The 13,508-nt window shown below is 40.3% G+C and overlaps 1 protein-coding gene across 6 annotated transcripts in view; it reads right to left on the bottom strand.

The window, feature by feature from the left end:
• Positions 1-13,508, bottom strand: part of PTPRM (protein tyrosine phosphatase receptor type M) — a 745,633-nt gene that overhangs the window by 274,440 nt on the left and 457,685 nt on the right. For all 6 annotated transcript variants that reach the window (XM_082418591.1, XM_082418592.1, XM_082418587.1 and 3 more), the window contains exon 11: positions 13,398-13,500. In XM_082418591.1, the coding sequence (XP_082274717.1) occupies positions 13,398-13,500 (103 nt within the window). The remainder of the gene's footprint in view (positions 1-13,397; positions 13,501-13,508) is intronic.

Below are 13,508 nucleotides of genomic sequence, written 5' to 3'. Positions count from 1 at the left end.
TGGAAGAGACAATAAAGAAAGGATATTAATTTTCAGAAAAGCCCATGTCTGCAAAGGAAGGTGTAACCATATTGGTTCCAGAGAGATTCTGCAGGGACGATGTCTGTGGTGGGGATGGCTCCTGGGAGGGGCCTTGCAGGCCATGCACTGTTGCACAGGGAGAGCACGGCTAACTGTTAACCCCCCCAGACCTCAGTTCCTGTATCTGTACACAGAGTGCTGGCATCTGACCAGGAACTCTGCTCTGGATGATTAGAAATCATTTCATAAAGGACCAAGCATGGGACTGACACATTATAGCTACTCAATCCAAGTAACAACAATTCTTCATTTTTTTATTATCATAATTATTATTCCTGTCAGACCATAACTGAGGTTCAGAAGTATTATACTGGGACTTAGAAACTTTCCTATGACACAGGCATAAGAAAAGAGGCTACCATGTTATCTACAAGGTACTGCCATCTTTACAGACCAGAATAGAGTCAACACTAAATAAGAAAAGCTTTCCTATATCGAGCTGATGACGTCTGTGTTAGATGCTGTCCTGACTGCTTTGCTTACTGTCCTTCACCTCCTAGCTGCCCTTTGAGGTAGATATTATCACTCACAACTAATTGAGGAAGAAAATGAGACAGAAAAGTATCACTTGCCCGAGATTACAGGGCAAATAAGCACTAGGATTTAAAGGCAGGGTCACCAAACTCCATGCTGTGGTTGGCTGCATATTTGATGCTTCTGAACACCTCTGCACCTTCCTTCCCAGGAAAGAGCCCTTGTTTGTAACTACTCCAACCAGCAGTGCTTTCTCATCGCTGTGGGGTTTGGATTGGAACAGGAGGTCTTCTAAAACTCTGATGATTTTACAGAATGACTGCACATATTTCTTACAACGACCATAAACTTATTGTCCAATTATGGGTTTCCTTTAGACTACAGATACTATTTTTTTAATATAAATTAATTTGTTTTTATTTATTTATTTACGGCTGCATTGGGTCTTCGTTGCTGCACGCGGGCTTTTCTCTAGTTGTGGCGAGCAGGGGCTACTCTTCGTTGCGGTGTGTGGGCTTCTCATTGTGGTGGCTTCTCTTGCTGCGGAGCATGGGCTCTAGGCACGTGGGCTTCAGTAGTTGCGGAGCACGGGCTCAGTAGTTGTGGCTCGCTGGCACTAGAGTGTAGGCTCAGTAGTTGTGGCGCACGGGCTTAGTTGCTCCGCGGCATGTGGGATCTTCCCGGACCAGGGCTCAATCCTGTGTCCCCTGCGTTGGCGGGCGGATTCTTAACCACTGCGCCACCAGGGAAGTCCCCACAGATACTACTGAAGTGATAATCTCGGTATATTGGCATAAAAGTTAAAGGGCAGTAGTGATTAGAAATTTTAAGCATATTACCAAAAACAAGGAAAAAAGGGAATAAAAACTGAACATCAATCTAGTCAGTGTGTTTTGTTAAGCAAATCCTGATATTATAATTTTACCCTTTTTTTTTAAAAGTATTTGTTTATTTATTTATTTATGGCTGTGTTGGGTCTTCGTTTCTGTGCGAGGGCTTTCTCTAGTTGCGGCAAGCGGGGGCCACTCTTCATCGCGGTGCGCGGGCCTCTCACTATTGCGGCCTCTCTTGCCGCAGAGCACAGGCTCCAGACGCGCAGGCTCAGTAATTGTGGCTCACAGGCCTAGTCGCTCCGCGGCATGTGGGATCTTCCCAGACCAGGGCTCGAACCCGTGTCCCCTGCATTGGCAGGCAGATTCTCAACCGCTGCGCCACTAGGGAAGCCCCAGTTTTACCCTTTCTTAGCACTTCAGTTTACAAAGAACTTTCGCCTGTATTAATCCTCACGACGATGCTGTGAAATGGATAGATCGTGTGTTAGACCCAATTTCAGAACTAAAGAAAGACTCAGAGTTCACAGGATGCCCAAGGTCACACAGTAGTAAACAACACAGCCCAGATGCAAACCCAAGGCTTCTGGTCCATGCAATTGTTCTTTTCTTTTAATTAATTAGTAATTAATTTTAAGCTTTCATTACATTTTATTTTGATTTTGATGATAATTGTTTTCAGAGAATTCTTTGTAATAATTCTCCATGGTTCCCAGTTTTTTAAAAAAAATATAATTCTAGTATACCTTTCAGGTATATAGCATTATAATTCAACATCTGTATACACTACAGAGGGACCACCACGACAAGTCCAGGTACCATCCATCACCGCACAGTTCATGCCCCTTCGCCCATTTCTCCCACCTCCCAACTCCCTTTCCCACCTATGGGGGGCGGGTGGAAAGCAAAGGAGAAAGGAGGGTGTCAGTGACCCTGAGAGGTGAGAAGCAGAAGTTTCAAAGGGGTCAGTATAGGTGTTCAAGATTCTAGTGACGTTCCTGAGGAAATCTGAACTTGTACCAATGGTTTATTTGAAGTAGTCCTTCTGAATTTCTCTTCTTATTAAAAAAAATAAGATTGATCCAAGGGTAAGGGTAGGATATTTTTTTATGCTTCTGCACTCTATGGAAGGGTCATGGTATTTAACTTTTATTTAGAGATGAGAATATAAATTTTAAACACTTCTTCTTCCTTATACATCCAACGAGTTAAAAGGAGGTTTGAGACCTTCGGCTTCTTATCTATAAAGGTTTCAGCGATAATTACTTCTCACAAGAAAAAGATGACATTCAATTCAATAAACATTTATTGCACACTTAATTAGGTTTGAGGTACCGAAGGATATTCAGAAACTAAATTATGAAAATCATTTTGTGATCATTTTGCATTTCCTATTACATTTACATACATTTTACATAATAATTAGCCTAGGAAAAGGCTCACTTCCAACATTAAATTCATAAATCTAATTAATACTCCTGAGTGCTGGTCAAGCTTCATTTACTACGTGTGTGGTTTTAATTGTATTTGCTGGGATGACCACTGTCTACATCTCTTTACTTTCTCTGATCCTAGGCTGTTCTAAAGGCTGCTCCTCTCCTTGGTGGACCCACACCTGCCTTCCAGCCCCTGATTGGCCACTTCCTACTTTTCCTTTGAGTTTCAGCTGAAACAGCACGTCCTGATTTCCTTGTTGGGATTTCATCCTTCTGTCATATGCTCTCAGTGTACTCTGGACTTCTCTACACAGCTTGATCACCATCCTAGCACAGTGACTTGAAAATAAAGATGCTCAATAGATATTAGGTGCACAAATGAATGAATAATAGGCAAATGTCAACCCTCAAATTTCCTGTAACACTTGGCAGTATTATAAAGGGCAAGAATTTTAACTAGAGACTAATAATTTCAGAGAGCTCTTACCAATTCTCATTGAGCAGGAAATACACTGACACTGGACAGGCAAACACTATTAGGGAAACGTAGAGAAATGAAAAAAATAGGACATAGAGAACAGCTCAAAATGGATACGACGATATGGAAAAAACAAACATTGCTACCCAATCGTTCTACTGTCTCACAGATTGAAGAATTGACTGTTAATTAAATTAAGGAGCTGAAAACCAAATATAGGTAACCATCACAAGCATAATGTAATAATAGACTTAATAAAATAATTTTTGATGAAATAGAAGGCACATCAGCATTTTCCTGTGCTTTGCTGTTCTCATCATAAACAATTACACTGTACATACTTAGAAGCGCTGGTTGAGAAAATGTTCTGCTGAAGAGAATGACATAAAACAGTGTTCATTATATGGCCATGTCTGCCCCCCTCCATAGGATCACGAGGTTCTGACACCTGAGGAGAGTGGTCAGGTCCTCTCCGAGTGGCTCCTTGGCCCCCAAAGCCCACAGCTCTCAGCAGCTCCCTGGATTCGCTTTCACTGTCTGCCCCAAGAGTAACTATCAGCCTCTTTGAACTTGTCATCTTTTCTCACGTATTTATGTGATTGTAACACTTAAAAAAATGAAAGTGAAGCACCCATAGTCGGATCAGTTAGTCTTTGTCAAAATGTCCAAGATCCTGTCTCCCAAAGGCTAACAGTCTCAGCTCGGAACACCTCTAGAAATTCATCCCTTAAACTCCATGGAATCAATAATCGTGATTAGGAAGACCCAGCAGCTGCTGAGAGCAAATGGCAGAGCAGCAGTGAGATTCATCACTCAGGCGATAAGTTGTTCAATTCAAGGCATCGGCAACCTTCTGGGGCTCTGGGTTTACAACTGAGACATCTAAAAGCTGTGATTCCACTGTTACATTTACGGATGGTCCAGATAGACGGCGTGGGGGGAAGAAGCAGGAGGTAACTTTCTCTATTGTCAGTGGCCAGTGAGTTCAACCTGCATGTCTGCCTCCCCATCCTGACAGGTGGCTTCTGGGCTCCTGCTCGGCGGGTGGGGGGACTGCCCAGCACTACTGACCTCACCTCCAGGGAGGCGGTCACGTATGATAACGTACGGCCTCCACTATAAATGACACTCAAGGGCCTTCACGTAGCCTGTGGTCCAACCTCAGACACTGATCTTTGCAGAGACAAGCATGGCTTCCTTTGGGTATAGGAATGAGAAAAACGAGAAATGGTGTGATCAAAACCTGGAGTCTTCCCCGTCCCTCAGCCAAGCGTCAGCCACTCTCACCCACTAAGCGTGCTGGAGCATTCACGCCTCTTGCGCTCCTTCAGTAAAGCCAAGACACCGCCTCATCCATTCACTGGCATTGCGAACACACCCCAGTGTGTTTCATAATCGTCCCAAAAGTGCCTAGCACAGGCTCAGGGCAAAGGGGTTAGGGTGATACAGTAAAAGGAAGGTACAGAGAAGCAAAAAGAGAAAGGTCCAGAAGGTTCTTCTGAGCAAGAAGGACTAACAATGCCACCTCTTTACCGCTTATGAAAATTGGGATTTAAAAATATTCACATGATTAGTAATTTCCAGTTAACTACCAGAGAGTCATGGCTGAGCTAGTTTTTCAATTTTGAGTGTCCTAGTATGCACTTTATCAGTACTTTAAACAGTTAACATCACCAATCACTTTGATTAGGCGATACATTCTCTTTTTTTCTTCTAAAAGAACTAAATGTTTCTGGTTCCCCTAAGTCCAGTTTCTAATGAAAATTAGCATTTGACATGTACAAGATCCCTTCCCTAAGGGTTAGCGATACCTTAACTGGGCGGATGAAAAGGAACACCTGCACACCTGTCCTATGCCCCGTCCCACTAACCCACCCTCCACGGCTGCAGCTGATCTTCCCTACATTTTTTCCTTACCTAAGTCCCTGGAATGGCTGCTCACTGCCCATTGGATACATCTCCACCCCCTGGTATGGAGCATAAGGTCGCCCAATCAATCAATCTACCCCTGATCTCCCTTCCGCTTCTCCCATCTCTAATTATATCACACTTCTCATCACCAGAGCAGGCCAACTTAGTCCTCCCCGCCCTCCTGGGATCCACCTGTCTTGCTCAGTATTTAGTCCCTGCCACATACGTAACCTCCTGTCTCCATGTGACATACATCCCGTGGGCAACATCCATCTGTCAAGACTCAGCTCCTCTCTGGAATCTTACTCAACACCCCCTGACCCAGGTACAGCCCCGCCCTCAGGCTCCTCAGCACCCGAGACAGGGGACCAGAGCTCATGTGTCTAGACTGGGCTCATGTGTCTAGACTGCAACCCCCGGGAGAACAGAGCCCACGACAGGCCCCTCTGGATCCCCAGGGAGTCACACAGTGCTCGGAACCTAGTGTCTACCGCGTCAATGTAACCCCAACAGCAGCTCCGTGAGCTAACGTGGCGTCACCCCTTGTTTTGGAAAGATGAGTGGCCTGAGGCTCAGAGATGTTAAGAGATTTGTAACCATCACACAGATAGTCGTTGAGAGAGCTGGGATTTGAAACTGGGTTTATTTACTCCAAAGAGTATGTTCTTTCCCTGTATCATGGGAGTCATTTTAGAGAGTTAGGTCCGCTATTCATGTGATGCACAATCAGAGTAATTATTTGAATATTAGAAGAGTTTCCTGCCTATGTCAAAAGATGGAAGACTGATTCTGCCCATCCAAAAGACCATGCGTGACACCTGATACTGTCTTATCTTTTAGGCCGTAATGATCTTGCTTATTCATTATTGATAGATTCAGTAGTTTCCAATTAATTTAGAGCAAAGTACTGGGTAGATCTGAACATTATACATTGATTTATAATAGGTTAATTTAAAATGAAGCTACTTTTTTTTTTTGGCTGCGTTGGGTCTTCGTTGCTGCACGCAGGCTTTCTGGCTTTCTCTAGTTGCGTTGGGCAGGGGCTACTCTTCGTTGCGGTGCACGTGCTTCTCATTGCGGTGGCTTCTCTTGTTGTGGAACACGGGCTCTAGGCGCACAGGCTTCAGTAGCTGCGGAGCGCGGGCTCAGTAGTTGTGGCTCACTGGCACTAGAGTGCAGGCTCAGTAGTTGTGGCGCACGGGCTTAGTTGCTCCACGGCATGTGGTATCTTCCTGGGCCAGGGCTCAAACCCGTGTCCCCTGCATTGGCAGGCGGATTCTTAACCACCACGCCACCAGGCAAGTCCCTGAAGCTACTTTTAAGTTACAGAATCTTTGGATCTTAAGGTAAACTTTGCATTGTAAGGTTTTACACTATAGTTTTTTCTTTCATCCAGCAAGAAAGTAATATAAAGAGATAAATTTTTTTATGGATAAATAATAAAATATTTGCAAATCGCTATTTAAATGGTTCCTCTGAGCCAAGATCAAACTAATAGATAAAACTATTCTGATTAAAGGGCAATTTTTATAGAGACACAGATGTAGAGAACAAACGTATGGACACCAAGGGGGGAAAGTGGGGGTGGGGGTGATGGTGGGATGAACTGGGAGACCGGGATTGACATGTATACACTCATATGGATAAAATAGATAACTAATAAGAACCTGCTGTACAGAAAAATAAAATTTAAAAAAAAAGGACAATTTTTAGAATCTGGAGAATAAATTCTAATATAATCATAATGATTGAATGACCATAAAATGGTACTTGAATAACAGATACCTTTCTTTTAAGAAAGTGAAAGGAGGAGCAGATTCTTTGAGGGTGGAGACAACAACAGACCCCACTGAGCCAAGCAAGTTACTTGTCTCATGGACTCTTCATTGGTATGGCACAGTTGCAAACTTTACTTTTAGAGTGGTTCTAAACAGAAGATCGGTTTCCTTTTGTTTTATGCTTAAGTTTATTCATAAACTTAAGTTTAGAGCTGATAAAGCCCATAATTAGCTAATGACTCAGGGGTCAACATGGAAACACCTAACCTTTTTAAAAAGCTGTTGTACAGAACTGGGGTTGGGGCAGAGTTCATTACCTAGTTATAGTATCAGTTCCTCAAAATGTGCAAATGCATAAATAAACAGGTAACCAGAGGCAATCAAAATTTAAAATGCAGTAGAGACATTAGAATTTATAGGAATTCTATTTAGGATTTTATTGATAGACACACTTATTAAATTCTTAATTTATTTTTCATGACAAATTAGATTTTTCGTGATAGCAGATTTGAAGAGAATGAGACCAACAAAGGAAAAGGTAGAGGCCCAGGGCTGGTCGTGTGAAAAGAAACAATGAGAACCACCTACTGCTACAGTCTGAAGGGTGCCAGAGCAAGAAGAAACACTTATGTAGCATTTAGTGTGTGCGAAGTACGGTTTGAAGTACTATTTGAAAAACAGTACCTCATTTAATCCTCACAAGAACCCTATAATGTTGAAATGCTCAAAGGCTCCTTGCATGAAGCAGAAGAGAAAGGGGTGTCCAAGAAGGTGGTGACAACGCAGTGATAATGTCTTTCCTGGGACTTAGAAATGGGAGACAATCACATAGATTGCTGCTGCTTTAAAAAAAATGTAAAAAGAATCTGGTCCATACTTCCTAACATCAAACTTCTAAACTGTAGTCAATCATATGCCAACAATTGTAATTCCTAAAATAGCAAACTTCTTAGAACAAAATGCATGATTATCTCCTACCTTTCATTAGTAATAATGATCTCTTTCCTTTCTTTTACCGACAAAGGTTAGTTTCACTGTCCCATCCGAGGTGGCAAGTGTCACAGACTCCCTGGCACTCTCACGCTGAGTCCCTTTAACAAAAACTGCTGTGTGATACCCAGCTTGGGGACACGAGTGCAGGCCCACAAAGAGAATAAAGCTCGTTTCCCATACAGCTCCAGGATCAAATGGAATATGTATGAGAAATATAACACATTTTCTTAAAATAAATACAATTGCTTTACTGCCTATTTATCCTCAGTGGAATGAAAACTTGTCCTTCACCTTCTTCTAAGACTAAGAGTGGATTTTTCAAAAGACAAAGAGTTCTATAATGAGAAAAATAGCATCCTTTAATGCATTTTTCATTTTCCGTCTAATTTGTTACAAAAGAATATTTGATGAGTAATTTGAATAAATCAAGAAATACTGAAGTTAACAATGACGTTTTAATATCAGAACGTTTCCTACTTTACCACGTAAAACAAAGCAGCATAAGGAAAAAAATATTAGGAGTAAATGAAAATAGCACACATTTGCAGTCTACCATGAGAGCAAATTCAAGGCAAAATCAGTTTAATAAAAATCTGGACATAGTATATAAAAATAAACAAATTCTTGACTTATCTATGAAACTGCAGGTGTTAAATGATACAAGTCTTTCTGTTTTTAAATCAGAGGTGTTTTGGATGAATAAAGCATTTATGTTTGCTTTTTACTAACAAGAAATATTTCCTATCTCATTTGAAACCTTACTTACCTAGGACACATTGTTGAAAAAAGTTAGGCAAAATATGTCTTCCGTTCCCTATGCCTCCTCTCTTCCCCATTCATAAGGTAGTGAAGTTCCTATTTGCTTTAAGATTTTGGCCCCGATTCTCAGCAACAGAAACTATTCACAAATTGCTTTTTAAACATAACTGTTGAGGAAGCATTCAACTTAGAGGATAGCCACAGTATAAGTCACCAATGACTGCCAATGCACAGCATTAAAATAATCGGGGCTAAAGACATGGAAACAACCTAAATGTCCATCAACAGATGAATGGATAAAGAGGATGTGGTGTGTGTGTATATATATAATATATATGAATATTACTCAGCCATATAAAAGAATGAAATAATGCCATTTGCAGCAATATGTACGGTCCTAGAGATTATCATACTAAGCGAAGTAAATCAGAACGAGAAAGCCAAATACCATATGATATCACTTACATGTGGAATCTAAAATACGACACAAATGAACGTATCTATGAAACAGAAACAGACTCACAGACAGAGAGAACAGACTTGTGGTTGCCAAGGGGGAGGGAAGGACCGGGAGGTTGGGATTAGCAGATGAGAACTCTTATATACAGGATAAATAAACAAGGTCCTACTGTATAGCACAGGGAACTATATTCAATATCCTGAGATAAACCATAATGGAAAAGAATACGAAAAATTATATACATGTATAACTGAGTTACTTTGCTGTACAGCAGAAATTAAACACAATATTGGAAATCAACCATACTTCAATAAAATTAAAAAGAAATAATCTGGACCACGTTACCATTAGAAGAATAAAGTGGCTGCCATGAATTAAAATTACATTCACATGGTTCAGCCTCGGTGTTAATGTTTTGGTTGTTGCTGTGATTACTGCCCTCCTTCCATCCCTCCCTGTAGGCACACAACTGTAATAGATGTTTTCCCCACTCAACAGTTTCTCCTGAATGAATGAATCAAAGAATGATTTGGTAATCTTTGAACATTCCACTGAAATGAATATCAAAATATTTAATTAGTTAACATATTCAAGCACTGAGTTTTAATTAAGAAGACACCGAGCTCCAAAACATTTATGAACAAATTAAAGCAACAATGCCTAAGGAACAAAAATGAGAGTCATTTGAATTACAAAAACGTGATTGAGTCTCAAGTTACAGCCCATTAGAAGGTATAAAACATCATTAATGAGGGTTACTGCACACAGCAGATTATATATAAAGACATACTTCACAAGAGTAAAATCACAGACAGAATTTTTGTTAGTGCAAGAAAAGCACCACAGTTAGTGTAAAACTCATTCTTTATTTAGAGTTGCTCTTTTACTGCCAAATTATTAGGGTTTTCTCTGTTGGACTCTGTCTGCATGTAATAAACATTGCAGAGAAGAAGAGAGAGAAATGAGGTGATTCTAAATGAGTAAAAGAAAATTAAGCTTTTCCCTGTCTTATTAAAGAAAAAAAAATTGAATCCATGAACAGACATTAAAATTCTGTCCTAGGTGCTAGTTTACTGGCTGGAATGATGGAATTTGTGTTCTTCCCGGCCATCTCAGGATTTAAATAATTTTATGTGACAGAGCTGATGCGCTGATCGATAAAAAGACAACAATCATTTACACTGAGAGTTTAGTGCAATTTCAAGAATCCGCATTAACCAAGCTGAGTGTTTGTAGTGGAATCAATATACAACCACCTCACTTAGTAAAGTGCCTCAGTGAAGTATGACTAAATTTTCAACACCAATGAATATGGATTAAAGAAAAATCAAATCAATCAAAAGAATGGGTTTTTTGCAATCACACAATGACAGTATTTTTGAACACATAATTCTGTGCAAAATCCAGGAAAGCCAACAGATGTTCACTTCTATTTCTTCTTCTAGTATTTATCTCACCATTTGGGAAAAGCTTTCTTGTATTGCAGTTGATTACATGTGCATTTTGCAAATTTCCAGATGTGTTCAAATGTTTCAATCTACATTATGGCTTTATATTTTAGGTCCCTATGAGTCCCTAATCAGAGTTCTTATTTCTCTAAACATTAAATGAAATTGAAAATTTTCATATACCCCATTTAGATTGAGAGTATTATGGACATTTTTTTTCCAAACTAGTCTTTCTAGATATATTGGTCTTCCATCTACTCAATAGATAATCAGTCCCATTATGCTGTACTATAATAATGAATCCTTTGAAGAGAATATTCACTTTTCTAAAAAAAAAATCTTTTTGACAGGTGAGTTTGAGATAATTTCCTCTCTCAAATTTGTGCCAATAAAATTTACCCATTTAAGACAAGCATCCTTCCAGTAAAGGTAGCATCTGTAGTGGATTTCCCTGTAATGCTTATTGAACTGTTTGCCACAAGAATTGATCTTGATTCTAGCATTGTAGATTTCCACGATGGATATAGATAGTAAATTTGTTCATTTCAAGCTGCTAACATTGTAGAAGAAGGCATCATAGAGGCAGAATGCAAAATGACCCCGGTCAATTCCAGGAATGCTTAGCCAGTTAACAAGATGATATTTCATAAAAGCAAAGCAGTGCTGAACTTGGAAAATCAGGCAGTATGACAGGTGTGAAAGAGCATGTGACATGATAAACTGAAATCTTCACAGAGTTAGAGCTGGGCCTGATGAAATGATGTGAGACCTGCGTTTTAGACACCCCAACCAGCATCTGAATTTGTATTTTTATAGACATAAGAATAAAAAGCCTGAGGGTGTCTACAACTAACTAAGTAGTAAGACTTCAAAGTCTCCAAAAACAACTAGAAAGGTGTAAAGTAAAAGAACAAAACCGTGCCTTAGCAAGGCAGATGATGGAAAATATGAGTAGTCGTTTGGGACACAACTGACACTTTGAAAAGATAAGAAAAGGGTTTCTGGGCACAGGACTAACATGGATTGCCCAAAGAAATGTTATTTGAAAACTTAGACTTGGGAAGATCTAGACAAAGATGAGGATGGCAATCCAACTGAAAGGGTTAGAAGGAAAGAAGCAACAAGAATAGAAAATGTGTGAGAGGAGTTTTTATGAGAATAAAGTAGAGTGTTGGAGAAATGGTTAGGGTTTCAGCTTCCTTCAGTTTGGAGGCTCTGAAAGTGAATGACCTCTACCCTCTCATTTCATCGAGATGCCTCTGCGGTAGAACCCGGACTCCTGTCCTAACGGCCTGTTTTGCTGAGTCTGGGTAACTCAAATTGGTCAGAAAAAAACCGATGTTCTCAAGGCCACGGTCAGAGCGTCAATTTTCATTTAATAATAATTCAGCTTGCTGGAGTGAAAAAGTCTGACCCGCGGCCATAGGTATGCTTGCGTCTTGGACAGCCATCCAGTGAGGGTGAGCCTGGGGTCGTTCAGTTCGTGCAACCCCTCAGTGCCAAACAAATCAACCCAAAGGGCTGGGCAGTGTCAGTGGCATCGCTTTTCTTGCAGAAGTAATATCTTACATCTGGAACAGAGCTTTTACATATTTCAGAGAGTTCTCACTTACTGCACCTATGAGTGGCGATCCGAAATCCCTTACATGGGCTACTACTTTGAGTAAGTCAACAAACTAAAACTTGTTTCATATCATTTTGCAGGGTTTTCAAATAAAAGTTTCTTTGATTCTACCCTAATGTGAATTCTCTATCAGCTAATGCTTGTCTGTTTTTCATCTTGAGTCTGTGAACTGAAACTTACATATCTTATCACGCAGAAAGAAGTCCAATGGATCGGCCTTGGATACTGTAGTGAAAACGTGATCAAAGAGAGGCCAGGTTTCAAAAGGTTAATGAAATAAAATTCTACAAAAGGCACAGGGAAAGGAACCCCACCCCCGGCCCTGTAGCCTTAATTGTGAATGTAAATGTTTCCTTGGAGAACGCTATTCAAAGGAATAGATTATTTTCAAGGGAATCTACTCTGATAGTACAAAATATCTGAATCCCTCTGAAACAAGTAGAAATTTCATTTATATAGATTAATGAGCTTATGACAAGTTCATACTCAAGAGTTATTCAGGCATTCCTTTGCTCCTTCCTACGAAAAATAAATTTATCTTATTCATTCACAGTAAAAGTTATACTTTGTAATTTCTTAGCTATATAAATCATCACATGATGAGAAATGAGGCCTACAGCATGGTAATAAACTTAAATCTGTTCAAATAAAGACTTCACAATCATCTTTCCAATCACCTGTTTCTTTAAAAAAAATAGTTATACACCACATATTCAATTGAGAGATTAGCCAATTTACTGAAGGTTAAGGACTTAAAACTCCATGTAAACAAAATAAACAAAAGCACTCCATGAAAGTCCATTTAAGGAATAGGGCTCACCTGACCTTGGGTAACTAAATTGCAGGGAGCAATTACCTTTTAGGAGTAAAGCCACCTCCGAAAGGACTGGGGTTTTTGTTCCTTATCTTCAAAGAACAACCCACTTGCATCAGAATCAAACTCTTTACACAGTACTTGATCACCCCACATCAAAACCCTTTCCTTCCCCTCAGTCCTTTCTTTTAATTAGAGCTCATAAGAATATGGGTTTACATGTGGACCGAGGCCTGTAGCAAATCCCCAGAAAACACATGTGAGACTTGACTTCAGTTTTCACCTAAAACCACCCCTTCTCCGCTTGGTACCTGACAGGTGCGCCTCGGCTGTGTGCAGGCTTCAGCAGGACCGTCACCGTGTTGTCGGTTTGATTCAAGGGCGTCTCAAGTTCATAAGCCGGCATGGAGGGTGCTAGGGAA

This window comes from Balaenoptera physalus (genome assembly GCF_965194825.1).
Source record: "Balaenoptera physalus genome assembly, chromosome: 12".
Taxonomy (NCBI): Eukaryota; Metazoa; Chordata; class Mammalia; order Artiodactyla; family Balaenopteridae; genus Balaenoptera; species Balaenoptera physalus.
This window is presented reverse-complemented; position numbering and strand designations above follow the sequence as displayed.